The sequence below is a fragment of the Amblyomma mixtum genome, chromosome 8 (genome assembly GCF_055824585.1).
Source record: "Amblyomma mixtum isolate Tamu chromosome 8, ASM5582458v1, whole genome shotgun sequence".
Taxonomy (NCBI): Eukaryota; Metazoa; Arthropoda; class Arachnida; order Ixodida; family Ixodidae; genus Amblyomma; species Amblyomma mixtum.
Window position 1 is genome coordinate 104421101 of NC_143019.1, and position 26949 is coordinate 104448049.

The 26949-nt window shown below is 43.7% G+C and overlaps 2 protein-coding genes across 4 annotated transcripts in view; both read left to right on the forward strand.

The window, feature by feature from the left end:
* The first annotated feature begins 372 nt into the window (after positions 1-372).
* On the forward strand, positions 373-18266 carry LOC149333756 (BPTI/Kunitz domain-containing protein-like). The gene is made up of 4 exons (XM_089557796.1): positions 373-412; positions 7043-7216; positions 9433-9606; positions 18139-18266. Exons 1-4 carry the CDS (start codon positions 373-375, stop codon positions 18264-18266), a joined length of 516 nt encoding a protein of 171 aa, XP_089413922.1.
* Positions 18267-21774: 3508 nt separating this feature from the next.
* Positions 21775-26949, forward strand: part of LOC149333757 (actinia tenebrosa protease inhibitors-like) — a 38308-nt gene continuing 33133 nt past the window's right edge. For 2 of the 3 annotated variants that reach the window (XM_089558753.1, XM_089558755.1), the window contains exons 1-2: positions 21775-21917; positions 23468-23506. In XM_089558753.1, coding sequence (XP_089414879.1) covers positions 21878-21917; positions 23468-23506 — 79 coding nt within the window. In that variant the 5' untranslated portion in view covers positions 21775-21877. The remainder of the gene's footprint in view (positions 21918-23467; positions 23507-26949) is intronic. The other variant, XM_089558754.1, reaches the window with a different exon arrangement.

Genomic DNA, 26949 nt, shown 5'->3' on the forward strand with positions numbered 1-26949 from the left:
ACAAGGAAGCTATAAGGGCAGGAAATAAAAAATTGTAGTTGCGCACAAATAGTGGTTTGGGATGTAGGTTAGGAGACCTATGTACGCTGGGAGAAAATTTTCCGTCATCAGCGGAGCCATCGTGGGCTCTTTAGAAGGTTTCATTGAGAGATGTCCTGCCAAGTGAGGCAAACTTCAGAGCTAAATATTGCCTAAATAGGCATCCTTGCCGCTTCATAGAGACTTCGAAAGCTTCATTTAAGTCCAATACGTATTGAAACGGTGAGCAGTTGCAGGTCTTTTGGTCTCTAATGTTGTAGGTCTAATGGTCTTTTTTTCGGTGTTACATTTACCGTATTTCCCTGGCTAAAAGACGCAGCTCGAAGGAGCATCATGAAGGCGCTCGTGCTCCTGATGGTAGGAACCGCATTCGGTAAGTCGGAGAAAATTACATACAGCCTGTAATTGTACGGCATGTACGGTTTAACATCCCATCGCTCTTCATCCGCTATGAGAGACGCCGCAGGGGATGGCTCAGAACTAAATTTGGCTACCTGGGGTTCTTTAACCTTGGGACATAGAGCTGTTTTGAAAGCGTGCCACTTATTAAGCATGACATAGTCATGCCTACTAATTTTTTTATTATTATTTTTTTATTTATTTACAAAATACTGTAGCCCGAAGTCCAAGCAGAGTGGGCAATATTACAAGAACAGCAAAGGAAATAACAATTGCCACCACGTCAAAATTCAACGAATAACACTCTCCAGAAGAATCTGACATGCGCGCGAAGAACATATAGGTGATGAGGGTTAAGAGGGATCGTTCGAAAAACAGCATTGTGCAAGAATAAAAGGCAAAAAAGTGAAAAGAAAAAACACCAGGCGCAAGCAGCCAAGCGCCAAGAAAAACGTTTTCGTGAACCAGCCGACTTTGAGAAGCACCAAAATGTGAAAAATGAATCGCCAAGAAATATGCGTGCCAGGAAAAAAATGCAAGAACAGGAGAACATTACTACATTTGACAGAAAACGCGCAACCTTAAAAATCGGCAAGGTTACGTGCAGAAAAAAAATGAGCTGCAATATATTCCACTGAGCGATAGTCCAGGCAAAGAAAGAGTTTCTAAAGAGGTTCGTGCAGGCGAAGTATGACGTATGACTGTGGTCGTGAATGTCCCGGTATGCAGGGTTAAGTGTGGGCGCTTGTCAAATGTAGGAAATTTGAGCTATGTAGTGTTAACGGTTCGCGAGAAAAAAAAAGTAGGACATATGAGTCCCACTGCCCTGTGAAAAGGATCTGAAGTTGGACATGTGTGTCTCACTGACCACTGAAAAACAACCACTTGACAGAAAAACGCATTTTTATCATTTGATTTGAACTTAGTGTAAGCCTACAAGCTACATATGAGATAAGATACGAAATCTATTTTCTGGGACAAAAAATTCAATAAAAAGCTCATAGTACAACAAATCGCTGCTAACTTTCCGACAACAAATGTGGCATGCCTCTAGCAGATGACTTTGCGTTTGAAAAATGAGAAAGCTGAGCAATTGCATAGACTTTTCATGGGAATCTTATTCTGACTTCTCTTGTTTCCGTCGATTACTACCTACTTATAAAAACAGCAAGAAAACAAAGAATACATCATCGAACGGTTGGGAATAACACGCTGTACAAATATTTGAGGAGCTAGTACGGGCAGGCCTATATAAAATTACTCAAAGAGGACATTTACGAACTCGTGAGTAAGAAATAAACTTGACACTTATCACTCATAGTCTACCAACTGTAGAGAGCTCAAAATTTTTTTTAAACAGTGCGTAGCGCGCAAAAGAGAAACGATTCCAGATACGGGCTTGTACTGCCAACAGGTGGAAACCTTTAAAACGCAAGGAAAAAAGCTTCTTCAAATATGCTCAAGCTGACACTGGAAATTTGAGAGCAATAGAACAGGTTTTAGGCTTACAACCCATATGATAGATATGAAAAAAGTGGGGGTATGCATCCCACTTTTCCACAAAGGGTGAAGGTGCACTCGCATCACACACAATACTGGGGCGTTTTAGGACTTCACGTCGATCGAAATGCCGCCAGCGCGAGCGGTTTACGGTTTAGTAGTTCAAAGTCCAAAGAGTCTCAGGCTATGGGAGATGTCGCGTCGGAGGACTGCGCATAATGTCGACCACCTGGGATTATTTAACATGCATTCATCACATAGCACACGGGTCTCAGCCATTTAGCCTTCATCAATATATGACCGCCGTGCCCGGGATCGGACCCGCATCTTTCAGGTCAGGAGCCCAGTACTCTATTCAAAAAGCCACTGCGGTGGCTAACAATGACGAGAATCGATACCGCGAAATTGGATGCAGTAGCCAAAAGCAATAACCACTAAGCCATCGCGGCTGATAAATACAGGCTGTGATCTCCAGAACCGGCGCTCTTATTATGCAAAATCATCAATATACGTAGACAAGAAAGAAAATGTGGGGATGCGGCTTATGATTGGATAAAAGAGAATGCAGTCAAACTTAACACTGTTTGCCTCAAGCAATAAACCCAGTTAGGATTGTAGACCTCGGCAGGCACTGAAAATATCATCGGCCTCAGAAGATCCGATTTAGGTCTTGGAAGAAGACAGTTTTCGTTATGTGTGAAAGAAAGTTTTGTGTCACATGAATCCTAAACTGAGGACTACCTGGGCAGGATGGACCGCGAACTTTAAAGCCAAACAGCATGCACTACAAGAACACTAGCAATAGTTCCGCAAACACTTTGCCAATCAGCTGAAACATACACTTTGTTAAAGGTAATTTTTATAAATATCAGCAAATCTTGGAAGAAAAGTTCCTCGGTCACGCTCTATGTGACGGATGCAGGCATCGTACAATGCGCAGATGCAGTAACCAAAGTAATATTCGCCTAATTTGACATAGAAACTGCAGGAACGCATCCTGTGTTAATCCGAGGCTTATAACGACAAATAATTGCTACCTCCTTTCTTCGAAACCTAGGCAACGCTACTGGCGTTGCAGCTTTCGCCACAGATGGTACCACTTAAGGCAGTGTGCCCCTTAAGCGTAAGCCAGTGGTATAGCTTACACTTGATTACATGCTACATGCATGTAATCAATCTACGTTATCAGTATCACGTCATCATTAATACATTCTTTTATTATAATTAATTGATCATGTAATCTACTACTTCCCATTCTATGTTGACAAAGGGTTTGGGATGTAAGGGAAGGGAGTGGGTTAGAGCAGGTTTATCGTTCATTTTGTTGCTTATACTACCTGCAGTCGAGTGAACAGAATATGGAGCAGAGGAGAATGATGACAGAAAGCGGGAAAGGCTACCTCACTTTAGTTGTAGAGCCTGGCTGCAGTTGAGGAAAGGGTACCAGGAACTGTTGAATACAAGACATGAAGAAAGAACAAAAATATATGGAAATTGAATTTGAGTGAATGCACGTCAAGGAGGTTTTAAATTCAGTGAAGAATTCCAAGAAGGTGGGCAGTAAAAAAATCGGGTGCACAGCGAATGCTCATAAGTAGACACGAAAGAAAGGTTTCAAGCTTCTCAATTAATCACGTACCATGAAGATAGTTGTAAAAACTTTAGTGCACAGCTTTGCTGCAAAGTGCCGGCCAAGAAACATAACAAATAGTTCATTGTCTGAGCAACCTGTGTGAGAGTAGGTATCTTGGAATAGTTGAAGACAGCTCTCGCAAGTCGTTATTTACCCTGATTTATGGTGTTTTCTCTTCTTTGTTCAGGTGTCTTGAGCGTCAGTGCAGTTGTGAATCCAACGCTATGTACGTACACAGTGAATGACAGCACAGTGTTCCGCTTGTCATATTTGTACAGGAGCTTTTGATTGCGCGGGTGTGGAGCCCGTTCTCTTAATAGGTATTACTGCCGCGTAATGGAAATGCGTTTGTGTCCGAGTGTTGCAGTTAAGACTGGAAGATTTTTAGAGCTTTATACAGGACCTTTTTTATGGATAATGCTTACACAACCCATGTAATCTGTGCAAGCGTTTCCCCCGTTAGAAGCAGAAGAATTATGCGAGTTCCTCAAGAGTCGCATGAAGGAGCTGCATCTTTTAGCGAAGGGCGTTGCGATGGGCGTCTTTAGCTACGTCAATGCGATGTACATTTTGTGCATTACGCACCTTTAAACTCTAGTGCTTTTCGGGACATGCTAGCATTAGGTTATTTCAGCTTCCATTACTCTCTCCTAGATAATTCTAGACAAAGCTGTCAACTATAATGGCCCTGTAATCCCTGTTGCGCTCTTAGCATATTCGACAACTGCACCCAGCAGAACCAGTTTCTTTTTTTTACTGAAGCTTGCTAATCAAATATATTTATCAAAAATAAATTTATAAACACATTATAGAATTTCTTGAAGCAACTAATTTTCTGTCTAGGGCTCAACACAGGTATCGTAAGGGGTTTATTAGAGTGACTCAGTTAACCGAACTTGCACATGACATTCTTAGCATAGATGCCGGTAACCAAATCGACGCCATATTCATCGACTTCTCAAAAGCTTTCGACACGGTCCTTCACTATAAACTGTTATGCAAACTAAAAGTAATTCTCAATAACTCTCAACTAACCTTAGTTGTAACCTCAGGTGTTCCTCAAGGCTCTGTCCTTGGCCCTTTGCTGTGTTTGCTCTACATTAATGAGGTTATACCTGACAGTATAACCTCAAAGATCCGTCTCTACGCCGATGGTTGCGTACTATACCGCACTATTAACTCTGTCAATGATCATCTTCTTCTGAATGAGTCCTTTGGTATGTTCCGTGACCGGTGCAATATGTGGCCGATGAACATCAATTTCAGCAAAACAGTTGTCATGTCTTTCACCAACCGCTTATCACCTTCTAATTACGACTATGCATCACTAAAAACGGGGGCACGAATATAAATATCTTAGCGTCGTCTTTTCTCACAATATGACATGGTCAAAACACATGTGATGTAATACATCAAAACTGAAGCTCTTAAACATGTCGGTTACTTGAGGCGCACAGTAAGGGATACTCCTAAAGAGGCCAAATTGCCCATGTACAAATCTCTAATTCGCCCTATTCTTGAATACGCTTGTGATGTTTGCAATCCATACAAGCAATGCGAAATTGATCAAATAGAATCTGTACAACGAAAAGCTGTAATATTTATTTTCCGCCGCTACCACCTTCATTTTTCACCCTCATCTGCGATATCTACCCTAACCTTAAGCCCGCTCGAATCCCGCATCCCGCCGAGTCCTTAAAACTTATTCACTCAATAGTACATTCTACTAATTGCTTTTCAGAAGGTAGGCAAATCTCGTTTTCAAAACCATCTGCAACCAGGAGCCATCATGATCTTAATATCCAACCTTTTTTTGCTCGCACTAACGTTTCAAATACAGCTTTTTTCCGCGCACTGTGGTGAGTTAGAATTCTTTGCATGGCAACATTCGTGCATTATCGATTTCTGATTTTGCGTCGACAATTGAGTCGTAGCAATGTATGGTGCTGTTTGCAGCATTTATATTTGTAATGCGTGTCATGTACCCTTGTATGCGTGGAATTGTTCCACATTTTATGTTCCCACTACTGCTATATCCCCTAGAATGGGGCTGCAGTATTTTCAAATAAATAAATAAAACGTTGTAGGCTCGCACTAGCTGTAGAACTTGCTAATATAAGCTTTAAGCTTAAGGGAGGAAAGAAATAAGCACAGCGGCACTAGTTTTGAGCTCTAAAACGCAAAGAAAAATGAAACATATGGCGAATTGAAAAAAACTGTTAACACACCACACAGCATTTCATAAGGAATCGCTAATGTCTTAAACACAGGGCTAATTTTTCTAAACATGGTATAGTTACTAAGTTCAAAGGTTGCTACTCACATCCATCCATCCACCCAACCGTCCATCAATCCATCCGGCCGTCCGTCCGTGTCCGTCCGTCCGCGTCCGTCCGTCCGTCCGTCCGTCCGTGCTTATGCATCTGGCAAACATTCATGCATCTGGCAAGCGTTCAGTCAACAAAAAAATTTGTAAATGATTAAATTATCACCACAGCAGTGGGCGAGGGAGGAAGCTTGCACTTGAGCCCATGTGGGTTGCATTTCCGCCGCCAGATAATCGGGGAACACTGTTCGCAAAAACTGAAAATCTTCGTCCAGTTGGTGCTCGTAGCAAGTTGCGGTGCTAGGAGCGCGCAAGGTTATCAAGTACTACATCAGTGAGCACATGCCTGGCATTTATACTCAAACGTTTTTTGTTGACGCATGTAGTGCGATAGGTATCGCGTATTTTCTAAGTGCGACTTTCACAATCTTCTGCGATTCACCCAATATGCAATATTCTAAATGCGCAGTAGGCTTATTGATCCAAATCAAAGCGCAATCATCACTGCAAACTTTTCATCTCCCTTGAAATAAAGAAGAAAACAAATTAACTTACGTATAAATTACACATTTCTACCGTATTGCACTGATTCGTTCGCGGGCGCGTTAAATAATTGTAAATAAGGACACTAAAAAAGCACTGAAAATACTTTCCACTTTGTAGAGTGCCCTAGATAAACTGTTTCCTACCAAAGTACCGAACCCGCGAGAATTGCGGATCAATTGGTCACAAAGACAAATCGAACTGTAAAATTCAGAGGTGCATCTAGTTGCATAATGTTTTGCCAATGCGACAGCATTGAAAACCGCTGATGCCCTTACGTGAAGTGACGTCACTTCCAATCTGGTGACGTCACTACCCTCTGGGTGAGGACAATTATCTGGCCTGATGACGTCACTTCCGTCTAGCCAATAGGCGAATTTTATGACGGACAACGCATTTTGGTCCCATGAAGCTTCTAATGCTATCTTTTAGACGCCCAAGTTAACTCAAATGAGCAGTAGCTGCAAGTCGTGCATACCATTAAGTTGCATATTTTGGCTGAGAGGAAGGATGACCTGCGGGCGGTCATTGCGGAATTCGTTTTCCGTTCATCACGTAGTTTCCACTGCCTATTTCGTCGCCAACGTTCTGCACGTTTCCAGCGCACGACCAGTTCACATGCGCGGATCCACCAGAGAAGGGACCATGCAACGAAACTTCCACTCGCTACTACTACGACACTGAAAACCCCACCTGTCAGGAGTTCGTCTACGGGGGATGCGAGGGCAATCCCAACAACTACGAGACCCTTGAAGAGTGCAGTGTCAGCTGCGAGCGTGAGTCCATACTATGTTTGACAGACTTGATACGGCGGGAACGTAGTACTCTGTCACACGCAGACAATTAAACCGACTGCGTAAAATAATGACCACGTTTTTCCCAATGTCGCGCCTGCGCATCTAGGCAGCAATGCTCACCGAAGCATCTGTTTCAAACTCTAATATAGGATTCTAATGTGGTTGACACGCAACACTGCTAAACTTTGTTTCTGTGATCCTGCATGAAGTGAGCGGCATTTGTTTTTGAACAAGTTCGTTTGAAACAAAAAGCACCTTTAGCTTCTACATTATATATTCGGCGCTCATTGTGTGTGCTGCAATGTCAAAGGCTAAACTCTGAGAGGAATGGTTTCGCAGTAGAATCAACCAGTGTCATTTAAATGTTCAGTGTCATCTTAAAACGGAACAGTGGTGGGATATGCTGTAGAGAGCAGACAGAATTTGTGTATTGCACAGCCCTCTTCGGTACTACTGCCCGGCAATTCTGCCCACCGGGCATTATAAAGCATGTCAAGATACACCTGTTATATTCCCACCTAGTATTCTACGGATTGTTTAGCTTAAAGGGACGTGACCTTACTCTGCACCCATTATAAGATAAACTGTAAGATTCACTGCAGGCTTGAGCGACTAAGCTTTTTCGTACTTGCTCTGGTTTGTCACAGGTTTTGGCTTCGCAATACGCACTCGTGTGGATTTGGTTTCGGAGTAAATTAAGTTCGAGTTCAACCTCAATTCAAGTTATTTCCGCGGGCAACGCTGCACTGGCTACTTAAAAAGCACCTCCTGTCATATCGATAGTACCTTCTTGTAATATAAAGTAGCTAAAAAAGGAATAAACTTACTTCTACACAGTACTTTCATGACTCTGGGTATCGACTGCAATTGTACGTTAAGCCTTTCCGATGGCGTGGAAGATTTTTTAGCATATTTGCGCTGTCATCACTACATGATGCGCAGAAATTCCTGCGTCGGCGCAGCCAGGGTCCCGATCAGATGTACAAAGTTTTGCTGTTTTAAAATTGGCCCCTTCATAATAAAAATAAAAAAGTCTGGAAAATGCAACTGACCGGAATCTCGACAGCGTTTATCATTGTAATTCAATGCGCTCCAAATGGAGTGAAGGCATGCTGATACATTTGTTCAGTAATATTTTTGGGATAATAAGCCAGATTGTTTAACTCGACGAGTTATAGAGGCGAAGTTAGCATGCATGCTACAGAGAATGACTGTAAAATTATGGGATTCCAATTTGACATTTTGACACAAGTAACGCGCTTATTTGACAGTAGGGTGACAAAATGATTAAAATAAAGGACCACCTCCAGGTGTAGCAGAAGAGTTTTTAAGGCCTCTAGTAACTGGATTTAGGTATTCGCGTTAGCGTCGTATTCTAATTGGACAATTATTTCACTCCCACCACCAGCAAACCTTCATGACGGCGTCGCATGTCCGCTGCGTGAAAAGTCGGTGCTACTCAGAATCATCCCGTTTCGAAATGCGTCGTTTTAAGTCACTTTTCTTGTCATGAAACATAAATTTTATTTTTCAGTGACCACACTCATTCCCACATAACAATCAACTCTGCAACATGGTTTCATTCTTATTCTAGCATTGCCCGAATGCTTGGAGCATCGCTTCATGTTATTCACTGCAGCTAATATTGCGCAAAGCACCAAAACTGCTACTTGAAATGAAGACCAAACATTCTTGGAAGGAAACCATGTCTCTTTCAAAGAAAAGTTTAGGCGGCGTAACAAAATTTTCTGCCTGTGTATTGGTGACCCAGTTCGGCAACTATACTTACTTTCATTGAAAAGCTTTCTGCTTCGCAGGATGGCAATAACTTTTGCTTTGCCATTTCTTGTGTGCAGAACATCTCCGGAGCCTCTTTTGTGTGCCATTGTATTTGTAGTTACTTATTTTGCCCTAATTATTACTCACTTGTTTGAACGTGTTGAATTTTGCTGTTTCAATGTGTTATACTGCACTTAACCAAATGTTACCAAACTCTGCCTTCTGTATATTGACCATCATTTGTTATGAGTTTGATTAGTTATGTGTGCTTTCTTTTAACCACTCCCCCCTATGTAATGCCCTCTTCTGGGTCTTTAGGGTAAATAAATAAATAAATAAACTGCCCTTTAGATGTGCAGCTAAATATTTGTGAACAAGAATATCTATCGTAGCACTACGTTTTCCTCTCTCCGCAGTCCGTCCGACGCTAATCTGCTTACTCCCCAAAAAGCCTCGTCCTTGCCGCATGAAGTTCCCGCGCTTTTTCTACAACATTTCCAGCAATACCTGCGAGGAATTCCTCTACGGTGGCTGCTTGAGGAATTCCAACAATTTCCGCATCATCGAGGAGTGTCAGCGCATATGCATCTGTAAGTGATCGACTTTCGTGGTATAAGCGCTATCGCGGCAAACACTATGATCTTCCTAGCAACCTAGAATATTACAAGCATCCTAGACTGCAGTGAAATCGCGACAAATTAGCTCCAGACTTTATGAAAATATCACTCCATCACCGCAATCAGTGCCCCACGCAAGGTGCGCATCAAGGTTTTGTGCCACCTCCCTCTCTGTCCCGTCCCTCCTGCCCAGCACATGACGCCCCCTCTCAAGCCCTCATCCTAGCTCGCCCTATTCTGCTTGGCTGTATGATCGCGGTCACGTGACTGGAGCATGCTGATGCTGGCAACGCCCACTGCTACGCAAATTGTCTAATAGCGCCACCAACAGCTTGCGCTGCGGACTTGGTGTTCACTCATGTGGCACGTTAGTGACAGCTGTACCGCACCCCCTTCTTCCAAAGGATTCCCACTGCTAGGCTTGCCTAGATCACTTGGTCTCATATACGGCATTCTTCACAGCGCTCATACTCGGACACATTACATCACTCTCGGAGGTAAAACTCGGACTCTCGGACATGAAAATGCCGTGGTCATGAATGAGAACGCCCGCCGTTTTTGTCCGCATGTGGATGACATCCTTAACGTCCAGAATATGAGTCTATACCGTTTACATTGCGATAAAAGGCGGCGGCAAGAATGACAGTTCATTCGCCCTCGAAGAACAGCTTATATGGTCATTGCTTATATGGTCTTCGTTGCAAAGTAAATAAATCCTCTTCCAGGCAATGAACCCACCACCACAGACTCAATATGCTAGTGACTGATTCCTCTACATCGATTGCCTACTTAACTCATGCGTCTTGGGCTCGTAAAACCTACTCGTATTGACATTAGATGGAGGTCTTGGTGAACCATCTGCCAGTGTTTTAATACTGCCACCTGTTCTAAACCGCTGGATTTTTTTTAAATTGTCGGTTCACAGCCTAAAGCGTTCGAGTGAAGTTCAAGCTGAGTGCACCATGCCTCCCAAAGCAGAAAGACTCGAAGCGTTTCCTGCCCCGTTAGACAGTATTTTCTTGCTCCAGTCGTTCAAGTGGCGTGCCCCTATGAATGGTTTATGTTAGCCATCATAGGTACAGAAGAGAAGGCGAGTAAGGCACAAGATCTCCGCATGGAGCAAGAAGGTTTGGTATAAAAGCCGATTTTAAGACGAAAGCCTTTATGCTCTCATGCTCGCGGCCATGACTCTGTCCGTCCGACCGTTACATCTGAAGTGAAAGTCAACTAGTCATTCCTAGTTACAAGTCATGACTAACTACTTATTAACCAGTCATGGCTAGTTAGTCATTAACCAATCGGGACTACTTTGTCATTAACTAATCATGACTAGTTAGTCATCAACTATTCAGTCATGACTTGTCATGATTGGTTACTCATGACTAGTTAGTAATTAACCTGTAATGAATAGTTGTTCATTGACCAATCATGAATAGTTAATCATCAGATAATTAGAGTTAAGTAGTCATTAACGAGTCACGAACTAGTTACTGGTGACTAGTCAGTCATTAGCCAATCATGACTAGTTGGTCATGGGTCATGACATGACTAGCCAATCCAAGCTGCCCCATAGCCGCCTCGTGTGTGCCTACGGCCGTCGTCTCGTTGGTGGCAAGGCTTTCGTTTCGCGCTCTTTAGATCGCCGAAGTGCCCCTGAATTTTGAGATTAATGTAAGTCAATTCTAAAACCGCGCTCTTCTGTTGCTTCTTTTCACGTATTTAAAAATGAATAAATTGATCAATTGATTAATACGAAGCAGAAGGCGTTATATAAAGTGAACTTCCTGTCAAATCAACTTAGAACAGAGTACACACTAGCTGAGCGACCACACGCAGCCGACAGAAAAGGAATAAAATTTAAAAACAAAACGGAAAGGGAAAGCGAAGGAAGAAGAGCCGATGGCAACCTTACGAGATATGAAAATCCAAATTGTGAGTGACGGTGCTGCTGAATAGCTGGTGTTCCAAGCCAAGTACGGAATGAGTTTGATGTAGTGTTGGGCTGGTCAGCTTTGCATCCTGAGCTCAGCAGCGCTCGTCCTCTTCCCTTACTCGTCCGTGTTGCTATTTTTGCGCTACAATGTCTTTCACAACTTTGCGTAAATGGGAGAAAAATTGCGTAGGAACAGGACTCGAAAATGTGGGTGTTCATCATTTTCAAGCCCGGACTTCACCCTGTTCACCATTCACACAACTGACAGCGCCAAGAGGATTTGCTCACATGCAAAGAGAGCAACGTTTTGTTTCGAAACATATGCCCAGCTCGATTTAACATGCGAGAACGGAGGCAGAATTAAGCGGTTGAAACGGCGTATCGTTATGTCATGCTCGTTCTTGGATTCAACCTTCTCTCTTCTATCCTGTTAACTTTACCATCATCTTTTACTTTTCATGGCTACCTGCTTTGTCCTGAATTTTATGCGGAGCCTTTTCGTTAGCCTCAAAGCTTTACCTTAAAGGTGATGTAGAATATAGACTGAAAAGTAATGTAACTAATTAGCTAAGCAACAGAACCCAGGCAACAAGGAGCGTTGCATTCTAAGCAGCCAGGCAGATATTCTAGACCACATGCTTCCCCAGAGAACGATTTACCCGCTTCTCTTTCTTAATAAACTTCTGACTGGGAAATGTCTCGACCGCTAAATTCAAGGTTATTCTGGGCATCAAGAGAACAAACGGCTCATCAAACGCTCAAACGGGGCATGGCTTCCGCCTGAACAGCTTTCTAGGTACTGGCAGTTACGGCTAGACTATGGGATGGCATTGACACTGATCTAAGAGATCATCAGTACACCCCTGATTGCGGAGATGCGATAAATTACGTTAACGTACTGTAAGCAGCGTATTCAGACAGATGTTTGGCGTAGCGTCCTTTAAATGTTACACGCGATCTCTATTACGTGAACGCAGAAGGCTCGTTTAAGATGAGCAAGGTGTGTTGCTGCGCGAGTTGGTTGGGGTACATCTTGAGAAAAACAGCGCTTGCAGACAAAGGACCAGAACAAGAAGGACAAAAGTTGTTAGTCAGCGCAGTTGTGTGTCCTTGTTGTTCTGGTCCTTTGTCTGCAAGCGCTGTCTTTCTCAAGTCGTTTAAGATGGTCGCCACAGGCACTAATTTGTCCAAATAGTATATATAATAGTCTTTTACGTGTTATTGATAGAGTAACGCTTATTTCCGCCGGTAATATGCCTGAGCAATGTTTCGACATTAAAAAGTATGTGAAAAAAGAAACGTAAACACTTTGACACCATCAGCAGAGGAAAATTCTGAGTAAAAACCGCTCAAGCAAGAATATTTTCCGTCACAGGAGATCCGGCGATTGAAATACTGATGCAAATTTAAAATTATTTCCCATCGGCATGCGGCATGCATGAAAGAGGGTAAAGCCACAGCCTTCGTTCTCGCCTTAACTGCGGAATGAGAGGGCTATACCGGCATCTTCTGCCACTCCAGTTCTATTAGCCGCTACTGCCAATCAGCTTTTGCTGAGTAATGCGCTAAGCCCCTACGCAGAACACTAATATTTTCATCCTTTCTTTCAGTTCGTGCGTTACAGCAAAATTCTCATAAAAATTTCGCAGCCTGTTTTTGTTATACGATGAGGTAACTTGCAAGAAAATGAAAATCGCTTGTTTACTTGTGTTGTAGTGCAAAAGGTAAAGACAGAAACACATTGAAAATAACTAATTCACTTTTTCAGTGCAATTGAATGAAAACTTAGCCTAATTCGCTTTGGTTCATTAAACCCCATAAAGAAATAAATGAAACAAACACGAATAAGTGAAACGAAGATATCAGAAAATGAAATTTGCAATACAGTACAAAATCAGTGGCCCCAAGATGAAGAACTGTTATATTGTATGATAACCTCATTTTATAACCTAAAGAACGAAACTTCTACAGAAACGCGAAATTAAGAGTTATTGGGATCTATGTCTTCCTGGCTTCCGTTATCGATTGTTGGTTCACTATATTCGCTCAGAATTTACACTGTGTTTACCTTGAAGTGCAGCCGCGGCTGGCATAGTGAACGGCCACACAGACAGGAATTACATTACACGAGCTATCCGCGGGTGGTCACGACGCAAGCTAGACCCTTTTCAGTGTCACAGAAGCCACTTTTAACCTTACCGCATGTATAATCTGAAGAACGACGGTTAGCTGTAAATGGTGTACTTCCGTTTTACTCGTCCCTTTCGCGTGAAACTTATTCCTCCTTCCGTGCAGCACCACCCGGTGACTCGGAAGCCGGTCATCAAACACCTGGGACGCCTGAATGATCTACACCTGTCTGGGGGACCAGCTGTTAAGGGCTTTCGAGAACACTTTTTGAAAAACAAACAGAACGTATTGATAATATGGAACGCACAATTCACGCCTTGCAGTCGAAACTGGTTTATATGGAACATTACAGTAGACGTTCCAATTTAGTCGTTTTTGGTGTAAGCGAGGAACCAGATGAGACAGAATCTGATCTAAAACAGAAGGTTCTGACTGAAATTTTCTCGGAAACACTTGATGTCCATTGTACTTCTGTCGGTAGAATTCATCGTTTAGGAAAGAACACTGTCAACAGGCCTGTGATCATATTTTTTCAGGATTACAATGAAAAGCAAAAAGTCCTTAAAAACGCTCACAAGCTCAAAGGAAAAAAAGTATCTATTCAGAATGACTACTCAAAGGAAACCCTCAGGAAACGAAAACTATTATGGGATAGTACTAAAACTGAGAGAGACAAGAAAATGAAGGTGACCTTAATCAATGATAAGTTGCTCGTTGCTGGTCAGATGTTTTCATGGGATGATACCACTAGCACAAGGGTGAAACTGCCATCGCGGAACACACGAAAAAGTGAATGACGTAGTGCGCGGATCAAGAAGGAATTAAGACTTATAAACATTAATGCGCGGAGTATAATCAACAAAACCGAACAGCTTGAGGCACTTCTTCTTGGGTACAATCCACATATCGTCATCATTACGGAGACATGGCTTCGCGATGAAATAGATAACAAAGACGTTTTCCCTCCAACTTATCAAATCTAACGGCGTGACAGATTATCAAGAGGTGGTGGAGTGGCGGTTTTGGTTAAAAACAATATTCATGCGACTTTAACTCGGCAAATTGATGACCATGAAAGCATTTCCCTAAAGCTATCTTTTAGGGGCCGTTCCATTTTACTATTTGCTGTTTACCGAGCTCCAGACTCCCCTCCTCAGTTTCTACGCGATTTGTCGGAACACATGTCATCATTCAAACATAAAAACGTAGTTCTTGTCGGTGATTTTAACTTACCTAACACTAATTGGGAGTTGGCCTCATCTAATTCACGACATTGCGCAAATGCTGAACACTTATTTGATATTATGCTGTGTCACAATTTGAAACAGGTAGTCGGACAACCTACACGTATTCATGGCTCATCTGCTTCCATTCTTGACTTGATTTTTGTGAACCGCTCTTTTGAAATGTTTTCTGTTTCGATCCATCAAGGACTATCTGATCATGAGTTGGTGTATTTCACTTGCGATTTCGTCGCTGATAAATGTGCCGTACCGTCCAAAACCGTACTTGTAAAAGATTTCTCGCGTGCCAGGGATGAGAGTGTATTAGATTGTTTAGAGCTGTGTCTCAGCACCTTTGTCGGAACTGACACATCTGATCTCTGGACCAAGTTTAAAGACATATGCACATATTGTATCAACCAATTTATTCCATCAAGAGCTAAAAAAAGTGGCAAATCTAATCCCTGGATTACGCGAGAAATCTTGCATCTCAAAAGGAAACTTAAACGCTTAAGAAGAGCCCGTGTCCCTCACAACATCATTCAAATGAAGCAGGCTTCTTTGACCAAAGCTGTTGCGGCTGCTAAGCGACATTACTTTCAAAACATTTTGCCGAATTTCATTCGTAACGCTCCTCAGAAATTTTGGAATTTTTTAAGCAAAGAAAAAAAATCCCTGCCTGCGATGATGCATGAGGGCACGTTGCTCACCAACAAAAAAGATATTGCTGACAAGTTCAATTCATATTTTCACAGTGTGTTTTCCCAACCTGCAAATAATTTCACAACTCGTGATTCTTGTTCCCAGCCTGTGCGCGATCTCGTATCTCAACCTGGTATTTTTGCAATGCTTTTGAATCTTAAAACAAAAGCAACTCCTGGGCCTGACGAAATACCTAATTCATTTTTACATCGTTATGCTGAGATGGTTTCGCACTTTCTTGCTATCATCTTTCGTGCTTCTCTTTTGTCTTCAAGTCTACCAGCCGATTGGAGGGTGGCCCGTGTCGTTCCCATACACAAAACAGGTGATGCCGCATTGTTTAATAATTACCGCCCCATATCGTTGACCTATTCATGCTGCAAACTTCTTGAACATATCGTAGCCAATTACATTAAAACATTTCTCGATGACAACAACAAATTATCGGCTTTCCAGCATGGTTTTCGCAAAGGCTTTTCTACGGTCACCCAACTTACATCCGTAATTCACAATTTCGCTCAAGTTCTGGACAATTCCGGCCAAATAGATGTCATATTTCTAGATTTTAAGAAAGCTTTTGATTTAGTTCCGCACAATAAACTTATCCATAAACTTGAAACTGTAGGTCTTCCTTCTTTTATTGTTAATTGGGTTGCGGCTTATTTATCTAACCGATTTCAATATGTTAGTGTCGATGGTCATTGTTCTAACAAACTTCCAGTCACTTCTGGTGTCCCGCAGGGCAGTGTCCTTGGGCCATTACTGTTTCTTATCTATATTAATGACATTACAGACATCATCTCTCATCCTGTTCAAATTAGGTTGTTTGCCGACGATTGTGTTTTGTTTAATGAAGTTAAAGTTCCAGGCGACCAGATTTTACTTAATCATAACCTACAGAATGTTAGTGAATGGTGCGTTAAATGGGGGATGGAACTAAACGCTGACAAGACAGTATTTATGCGGATCACTAATAAAAGAAACAGTCATTCCTTTTCATATAATCTTCCCACTCGGCACCTTTCAGAAGTCAGAGTACAAGTACCTAGGTGTAACACTAACGAATAATCTTAGTTGGAATAAACATATTGAAACCGTATGCTCTTCTTCGTTTCGCAATCTCTGTTTTCTTAGGCACAAGTTAAAACAAGCTCCCCCTAACGTTAAGCAATTGGCATATTACACCATGATCAGGCCAAAACTTGAGTATGCATGCACTGTTTGGGATCCTCACACAAAGACTAACATTAATGCCCTTGAAAGAATTCAGCGCAAAGCAGTTCGGTTTATATTTTCTAAATATCGCACCACTGACTCACCATCTGCTCTGTTGCTTCAACATAATATACAGTCCCTTGAAATTCGGCGTAGAATACTAAGGTTAAGATTTCTCTTTCTATTGAAAACTAACAAACTGTCAATGGCCCCCGATTTGTATCTCCAACCGATAACGTCCAGGTCATCCAGAAACAGGCACACTGAATCGTTAAAACCTTACTTTGCCAGAACTTACATATTCAAATTCTCTTTTTTTCCCCGCACCATTAACGAGTGGAATCAGTTGCCACCATCATCAACAGTTGACATGGATGCCATTGAACAGGCCGTTCATTGATTTTTTTTTACTTGCCTTGTACTTTTTTTTTGTGCTTTTTTTGTATTGTGTTTATTGTGCCCCTCCTGCAAGGGCCCTTCACTGGGCCTGCAGTATGTCCTAAATAAATAAATAAATAAACTACACCCGGCTGCGAAAGGCCCTCCGAAATCTCCGTCCTGGCAGTTACAGAATCACCGCGAACCTTAGCCGCCCGTTCTCAAGACCATCCTCTGTCTCACATTCTGCACGCCCTGAAGATCGTCCAGCAGTCATTAGCCCTATTTCGGTTCATTAAATAGGAGCAGTGCTCAGCAATTCCTCTTTTTTTCATGTGTCAAGTTGGAGTCAACAGGAATAAGCCGAGGCCCTGCCTGTAGCGCCGCAGGCACAAACAACTGCCCTTTCAGGCATAGGCAACAACGAGTGGTGAACTGCAAGATAGAATTGTAGGGGCACGATTCGAAGAAGGAGGTTGGACTGATTGCTGCTGGGTAAGTAGATACTGCCGTTTCTCTTACTTTGCCTTTGTGTGTGCAGTAAACTGCATTTGACGTCTGTCGCTGTCATAACTAACAATTCACGACAACCGCATTTTTTAGCGCCAAACCGTTTATGAACACAGTTTTTCCATATATTGTAAGATTTCACAGTAACAATCACCATATCTGCACACCACTCGACGGCAATCATATTTTTTTTTGTATTAACGTTCTTGCTATCGTCAAAAGCTTTTCCCATTGGTTTTCTATGATAGTCTTACTGTTCGATGCGATCGATGAAAGTGCTTTAAAAGAAATATTTTTCTAGATATCAGAAAAATGAACCATTACCTTCAATATTTGCATAACAGTGCTAGAATTTTCAAGACGTTTGTCCCAGAATGTTGTACACGGTATGCTGTTTTTTTTTTTTTTGCTCAGTTTACAAGGCGGCAGTGAGGCCCCTCTTAGACTTCGTCCCAATCCTGGCCCACTACCAGTATACAAAAGCAGATATCAATTCACAGCAGTTTGTTGATAGACATCACGCTGACGTTACGCCCTCATAACGGCCACCTCTACTAGATCACTGTCTCACTTCCTGGTGCCCGACCATGGAGGAATACCTGCCCGCAACCCCTTCGGCAGCAGATTGCGCGCATCCTCCACAAGGACCTGGCGATTACATGTTTACATTCACAGACAGCTTCATCCTCTACGGAAGCTGCTCATCAGCTGCGACTACCTACGTTTCCTGTTCGCCCTTTGAAACAGTCTTAATAGGTACTGCATGCAAAGCCGGCATCGCATCTTGCTGGAAGACACATTTGTAGTCGAATCAAAGATTTAGCTCAAGCGAGCAGGCGCTCCAAAACGTAAGCACGCCAAAGCATAGGTTCCGCCAAAATGCGAAAAAGTATACGGTTTATTTGATGTTTCTTCCAAATGGGAAGGTGCGAGAAAAAGCTGCTTAACAGCAGCTTCACAAGCTCCCACCCCTGCTTTACATAGGCAACAGCAGATCATAAAATCAACATATTGCCGTGAATCCTTGTAGTGCGTTCGTTCATGCTTCAAGGCTGTCGGCACGCCACTTTATCGCTTTCTTTGTCGTGCAACACGCGACGTGATTTATCTCGATTGATCGCATACACGCGGAGCGGATTCTACGTTGTTCCAGACTCGTCTGGTATCATTGCACACTTGATCTCGAAAGTTCGCTATCAGCTTTAAATTCAGCCCGGCCAAGAGCAGGGGGCATTCTGCTCGACGACCGGCGAGCACCCCTATTGCTACGCCGCAGCCCAGTCTTTTGGTGCTTTGTGGGCGCAAGTCAGCCCTGATAAAGTGGTTCGTTTAGAAGCCATTCCCGCTGCTTTCCTGCTCGCCGTAATGCAATCACCAATACCTGAGAGTATTCACAAAAAAAAAACAGAAAAACATGTTTTGATGAATATTTTTACATCGCTAAAGTAACAATTGTGAAGGACAACTTCCGTGAAATGTACGAGCACAAAATTAAGTGTAAATACGCCCGAAGGGAACAACCAGTTTGTACGAAAAGTTAATTTTTTTTTCATTTGTATACAAAATAATAAAAACCGCTTTATCATTGATAATTATGGAGCAATCATTAGTTGATTGCTCAACGTTTGTTCACGTTCGTATAGGAACGAGCTGTATATTTTCACTAACAGCCTCTGGCATTTCACACTCCTACATAACTCTTTAACTATACCAGCCTGAACTTCCGGGAATAGTGTCGTTAGCAGGTTTGACTAGTGTTCTGGATCAATATCCTGAGGAAGAAAAGTGAAATTTTCGCGTCACTAGCTCATTAAGGAGACTTTGATAGCACATTTGTCGTATGTATGGCTATAGGGCTGTGCTGCAGATACGTTTTCCTACTTTGGAATCGTGTGGTCGCAGCTTGAGCTGTACAGGGTATGTGCAGGTAAATAGGAGAGGCGTTTGTCCTGTAACAGGCCTACTTCAGGTGTCGGAAACGGTTACTGTCGGAAAGAAAGGTTGATGCTTTGCATTATGCCGCTAAGCTTGGAGCAGGCATGTCAGCTTGCGCTCGGTCATCTCATATCCATACTGAGTCAGCGCCAAGTGCAACTGAAGGATCAATAAAACACTCACTTTAATGAGGTCGGACTACTGATTAATCGCAGCTATCAAAGTTAGACTGCCCTTCAGTCGCCAGAGATTCATGGGGAAAGGAAGGGCGGCGCGAGCGATCACGAAGAAAGTTCCGGCTTGCCATAACGGCTAGAGGGCAGAGTACGCTGGCTTCGACAGCGAGAACACAGCTGGTCTCGAGCGGCGTGTGGTGACACCTGCCGGAAGCGGACAGCACTGACACACCGGGCAGGCGCGCGACATCAACAGGATGTAAATAAGCCTACATTCGAAGCTCTCACGTGATAAGTTGCCATGGTTACTGGCTCTCTCTTCCTCGCTGCTGGGTCACAGGTGAGGCCGTGATCATTTCCCTACCCCGCTGCGAAGGAGGGGAGAGGAGGGGATGCAGGTCGGCTGCACGGCCCGTAAAATTTGATCACTGGATATTTATAGTTTAGAAATACTATGAGTGTCCTTTGCAGGATTTTTGCAGCAAGGAAACACAACCCAATAATGGCCACAAAATATTACAATGAAACATTAAACAACAAGAAAGATTAGTTGTCAAAAATAAAAAAGGAATTGTATTTTAATATATTCAAGCAAAAAGTTCCTAATGCATAATTGGACAGGAAATTCTGCCCGATGCCAGAGAGAAATGACGCCTATAATTCTGTTATTAGCATGCCGAAAGAGACCGCATTTGAAGAGGCGAAAATTGATCTAACGCGCACTAATGTGCTGCAATGAAATGACGTCGTCGTTATATCATGACATTTATGTTCGTACATTGTTCGTCATGTTGCATGGATATATGTTTTCGGGAGTGTACATCAGTAACATCAGTTAGAAAAGTGGACGAATGCATATCATCGCCGCTTAAAAATTATATGCTCTTTCCGCTCAATGACATGCATTTTAGACTAAAATTGGCGAAGCGCTTCGCTTGAAGTGACGACGAATTGCTATTCGTCGGTTTTAATAAACAACGTCATCACGTGCATTTATGAAAATGTTCCCGATGTTCGCTTGCGCAACAACGTTCTTCACTTAAACGTTCCGTATGAAGGCTGATTGTTTCGCATATTTTCCTTACCTACCACACATATTTCAATAGGAATTCCGTTTGTTTTAGCATTGACTCACACGGGCTAGATGTCATCTCTGTGAGGTGCATAGACTAGGTGTTGTTCAACGTGGCATTGTAGTTGAGTAGAGTAGGTGTGATCGCGAAACACTGCGGCTTCCAGGCTGACAGTCAGACGCAACATTTGCTTTGTCGGATAAAAGCCGATGTCATCTCAGGCGGCGTTGACCGTGAGCGAACAATCCCAGAAGCATTGGTAAATAAAACCGGGAGGAAATTGGTACAGTTGAGGAATAGAATGAGGCCCTCCGGACTGCGAGACAAACGCGTTCACCAATCCGTGACGCCAACTATCTTTTTTTCTGTACATAACCATGCAAAATTTAAAAAAAAGCGCCGATAGACTAGTGGTCTCACTGAGCGGCCTTTAAACGAGATAACCTCGCGATGTCGCGGGTTCGACTCCCAGTCATGAACGTTCAGTTTCTTTTTCTCTTTTCAAAGGTTTGACCTCAAACTCATTTGAAGGTCAGAAGTAGGCATCCGGCGATCGAAGCACGAGGTCGCTTCAAAAGCAGCTGCCAATAATTATTGTTACGGTGTTCTGCATCTCTGCATATCAGTGGCACTAGGGTAGAGCTGAACAAGGCTTATGGAACATATGCGGTGCCCAAACCGCACAGCTACACGCTATTTTTAATACACTCCATAGCTTCTGGCCCCTCGCACTAAGTGGTGTGTCTGATAACAGTATGCTGATGGCTGTGTAAGCGTCGGCCCCGGCTGATAAAACGTTTTCCAGGATGTGTGCTACGCACCGATAGCGTAAGAAAAGGGCAACGACTAGTTGTTTTCCTTGTGCACGAGAGTGCTGAGTGAGTGAACGATGGATATTCTCTCCGCGCTTTCCTTTCTGGCTATGTACGCAATAATCGCCAGCTACAGCAGTCTGTTCGCAGGAGCACTATGAAGACGGTCGTGATACTAGTGATTGCAGCAGCATACGGTGAGTCGCATAGCATAAATACGGATTGTGCGATCCAAAGTTCCCCCTTTTTATACTAAACATAGCTTTATCACTTTGACAAAACTGAGGCTGTTGGTAAATAAGCTGTTAATTCGATTCCTAACACTTGCGACATGTTGAGCGAAATTGTGAAATTTAAGTTTAATCTTTTCTCAAATGCGGTAAGTGCCATTCAGGTTTGCAGAGCTTGTGAGACGCTGAAGGAGCCACGGCACTGAGAAGCAGTTAACTACGGTTTAGACGGATACAAATTTTCGTGATGTGTAGAAAAAAAAAGCCTTGTTTCAGAAGAATCTACAAGAGTGGGTTGGCTAGGAACGTGTAACTCAAACTCAAAAGCACATGAATGCAGGGTAAAAGAATACTGGTGAATATTTTTAGCACTTTGAACAAGCAATCTGGTCTTACTCTCCGCTAAAGGGCATTTATGGGTATAAGTAATCTGGCGCACAAGTTGATCGCTGTCGTACAGTGACAGGAACGCTCTTGGCACCATGCAGAAATGCTATGAGCAATGCAAACTTTTTAATATACAGCTCAAATTGCAGGAAAGCAACCAGATATCACCATAAAGTTTGAAATTAGGAATAATTGCTGGTATTTTGCGCGCGGACTAAGGAGACTCCACTTGAGCGACACCATTGGCATGGAAAAATTCGAACCGCTGCGGTGGCTAAGTGGTTATGGCGCTCAACTGCTAACCCAAAAGACGCGGGCTCAATCCAGGCCACGACGGTTGAATTTCGATGGAGGCGTAATTCTAGAGGCCCGTATACTTTGTGATGTTAGTGCACGTTAAAGAACCCCAGGTGGTCAAAATTTCTGGAGCCATTCACTACAGCGTCCCTCATACCCTTTAGCCCCTTTGGGACGTTAAACCCCCATTAACCAAGCCAAACATTTGTCACAGAAGTGGCCTTTATGAACATTTTAAATTTTAGCCACTCATGAAGTGCTTTCACGTCATGGATGTTCAAGAAAAAGATAAATAATTGCAATTTTTCGTTTAAAACATGTATGCCGCATAGATGCAGAAATAAGGTTGGTTGGTGGTTGGTTTATGGAGTTTAACATCCCAAAGCGACTAAGGCTATGAGAGACGCCGTAGTGGAGGGCTCCGGAAATTTCAACCACCTGGGGTTTTTTAACGTGCACTGACATCGCTCAGTACACGGGCCTCTGGAATTTCTCCTCCAAAGAAATTCAACCGCCGCGGCCGGGATCGAACCCGCGTCTTTCGGGTCAGCAGCCGAGCACCATAACCACTGAGCCACCGCGGCAGCAGATGCAGAAATAAGATACAGCTCTCAAAATCAAAAATCACAGAAGGATAATAGAGGCCAAAGTAAGGTCAGAAATTTCAACCTCTAAGTAGTGTTCTTACTCCAAAAGGAAAACTCTGCTTTTGACGTAACAAGCTAAATATGTAGCGCCGGCACCTGTTCGATATAAGCCGCAGGTGCGGTCGGAAGATGTTCTATTCAAGCCGAATTGTTTTTCTTTCATGCTATTTTCTGTTCCTTCTGCAGGCGTCTTGGTCGTCACTGCTGCTGTGAACCCCACGCTAGGTACGTAGACAAAGAATGGTAGCGTTGCTTTGCCCAGTATTATCATCGGCTCAGAAGCTTTTAACGCGAGAGCGTTAAGGCTTGCATTGTGCAGCAAATCCTGCACCGTCTTTGTCGTCAGTGGCGTTGTGAGTGAAAAAGCAAGAGGCCACCCAGCTACCACCGAGGTCACATGACCTTGTGACATCAGCACAACCTACTTATTAAGTAAGGTGACAACCTGCTCACCGAATTGTGAGCAAACTGCCCACCATGGCAAGTGGCAGATAAGATAAATATTAGTCGCAAAATATTGCTCAGGAAGAACAGTGGGGGTCTCGCTAGCCGCACCGGTAACTGTGTTTCAAACAAGCTACCTACCGGGGCACTGACGCATCGCTTAACAGCTGCATCTCTTCGGCCGAAGTTGCATGAAGGCTCATCACGATCTATGAATATAAGGTAACCAATCCCCAATTCCACGTATATGAGTACGTAGGCAAAACCTAGGCGATAGAGGAAGGGTACTGGCGCTGGAGAAATCTCAATGCTATCGTATTATACTCTTGAGGTTAGGTTAAGCGTTATGTGATAGTAAAGAAGGAACAGTACCCGTGTCTGTGAAGTGGACCGCAGGCAGTTGAAGGGACCAACTAAGGCTATCGCGCCATACTATCAAGGCGGAGAAGCGTAAGTGTCCTTTAAGTTTTTGAACGCTCGACTGTCGAGCCCGTTCTCTTATCACATGTGCCACGGTTAATGAGAATGTTTTTGCGACGACGTGTCAAATTGTGATTGCTAGGTTTACAATTCCTTCATTACACCATCGAAAAAAAAGTATTGTTGAAACAACCCCTGTAATTTGTGCTAAAGTGTCGAAGTTACTCGCTTGCGGATTATCTGACTGCCGCTATGTGCAAGAGCTCTATTGCAGGTGACGCACGTTCTAGAGGCCCCGCCTCAATCGGCGTTATTACTGACGTCAAAGCATATTGGCTTTACCTGTTATTAGTCCTCCCCGCAGGGAGGCGTCTGCCGCATGCAGACGTTGGTGAGTGGCGACACCACGGGGTTAACCCGAGCATCCGCAGGGACATCCCCGCAGGGGGATGATGGTGAGCATGCGTCACCACGGACCCGAGCATCCGCGCTTAGCCGTGCGTGCCATCGCCGTGTCCGGGGAAAAGGGGATCCTGGTGGTTGAGCCGATGCCGAGCGTTTGGACCCTTAAGGCCCCTCGGCGGAGGCAACACACCACTTTGGCCCCGGCTTCCTGTAGACGTCACCTCCGGCCTGACCTAACCGGGGGAAATCGGCAGTCGCCTTTTCCTGTCCGCCCCTCTATCTTTCACTTTCCTATTTCCTTTCTTACAACTTTCCTGTATCCTCCTCTCTTCTTCGTTTTTTTTCCTCATTTTCCTGGCAGCGAGGGTTAACCGTGTGTGACCAACTACCCTGAGTTGAGTCATATTAGGTTATAGCAGTGGTGTACAGCTGGCGTGGGCAGGGCTTGCTTGCAAGTTCCTGTCCCGTCCCCTTGTTGGGCTCCATGGTGGGTGGCTGGCACCATGGCCGAAGAACAGTATTTTTATGGCTTCCCTTACATCAACTAATGATCGCACCCCAAAAAGGGTGCGGACCGAGGACCTTACAGCCCAGTGCTTCCAAAAAACTAAACAAACTTTCCCCAAATACCACGTCATCCACGTGAAACTGAAAAAACTGCCAGAAAATTGTCCCCATTCATGGTTTCCAAATGTCTGACAGATGCCTTGGGTACGGGCTACAAATTGTCAAAAATGCCTAGCGGTGTCCTGCTCCTGGAAATTAAAGACAGCAACCAGCACTCCAAAGTGTCCAGCATTGTTTTAATAGGGGACATTCCTGTTACAACAACTGCACACCGATCCTTGAACACCGTTCGTGGTGTAATATCAGAGTTTGACTTCCTTGACCTGACCGAAGACGAAATGCTTGAGGGTCTCAAAGACCAAAATGTCACAAATGTACTTCGCATCAAATCAGAAAAGAAAACAAAGAAATACCAACCAAACATCTCGTCCTCACTTTCAACTCCAGCACACTCCCCGAGTACATTGAAGTAGGTTACCTGAAGATCAAAGTCCGACACTATATCCCTAACCCGAGAAGATGTTACAACTGCCAGCGATATGGCCATGGGTCGCTGAGTTGCCGTGGTCGACAAGCCTGCGCAAAATGCGCATCACATGAACATGTGTCTGAAAACTGTGAAGCCGCAGCTCTGTGCTGCGCAAACTGTGAAGGAGATCATCCTGGTTACTCAAGATCCTGCCCAAGATGGAAAACTGAAAAAGAAATAATCACTCTGAAAACAAAAGAAAACATTTCATTCAAAGAAGCTCGTAATCGACTGTCACATAACATTAACACATTCTCCTTCACTGCAGGAAGAAATTTTGCTGATGTGGTGCGCAGGGGCGGCACACCACACCGGTCTCCGGCCAATGCCCAGGCAAAGCTTGAGGCAGGGCCTTCCCCGTCCCCGGCAGGCGCAGCCAAGGCTGCCCTGCCACCTCTCAAAAAGGGCGTGCCAGCCCCTCAGTTGGCTGGCCGCAAGGCTTCCCCCAGTCGGGAGAGGCCTACAAACCGCACACCCGTGGGATCTCCGCGGGCCTCCAGAGCCTCTAGCGAGGCGATGGACACAACGGAGAGCTTGCCTCCGCTGCAGCGGCGGCACAGCTCTCTTGAAAGAAAAAGAAAAGAAAAGAGCCCAGTAATGGCACCCCCAAATCCACTATCGTAACTACTTCAATACCCCCCAAAAATTGTCCAACATGGCCTTCCTTGTACATTGGAACTGCCGTGGAGTATTAAATAATTATTCTGACATAAAATAACTTCTAAACACACTTTCCCCTGTGGCTTTATGCCTACAGGAGACAAACTTAGGTCCCAAACAGCAGAATATCCTAAAGAAGTACAAAGTGTTTCGGTGCGACCGAGAGCAGGCTAACAGGCTCTCGGGAGGTGTTGATATTGTTGTGCAGAGTGGAGTTGCAACACGTGAAATCAAGATTAAAAGCAAATATGAAGCTGTTGCAGTCACCATCCTTCATTTTAAAACCATCACCATATGCTCTCTATATCTACAGCCACATCTACCAGTAACACTTCATGACTTAGAAACACTTTTACAACAGCTGCCAGAGCCATATCTGGTGGTCGGTGATTTTAACGCTCACTGTAATTTTTGGAGAAGTACACAAACAGATCCAGGGGTCGTATTTTAGAAGATTTTATTCTGTCAAATAATCTCTGCCTGCTCAATACAGGCAAAAACACATACTGTTGTCCAAGCTCGGGGAAAATGAGCTGTATAGACTTGTCTTTTAGCTCACCATCTGTTTTTATGCATTTTAAATGGGATGTCCTTGACAACCCCTACGGAAGCGACCATCTGCCAGTAGTAATCACCTTGTCGT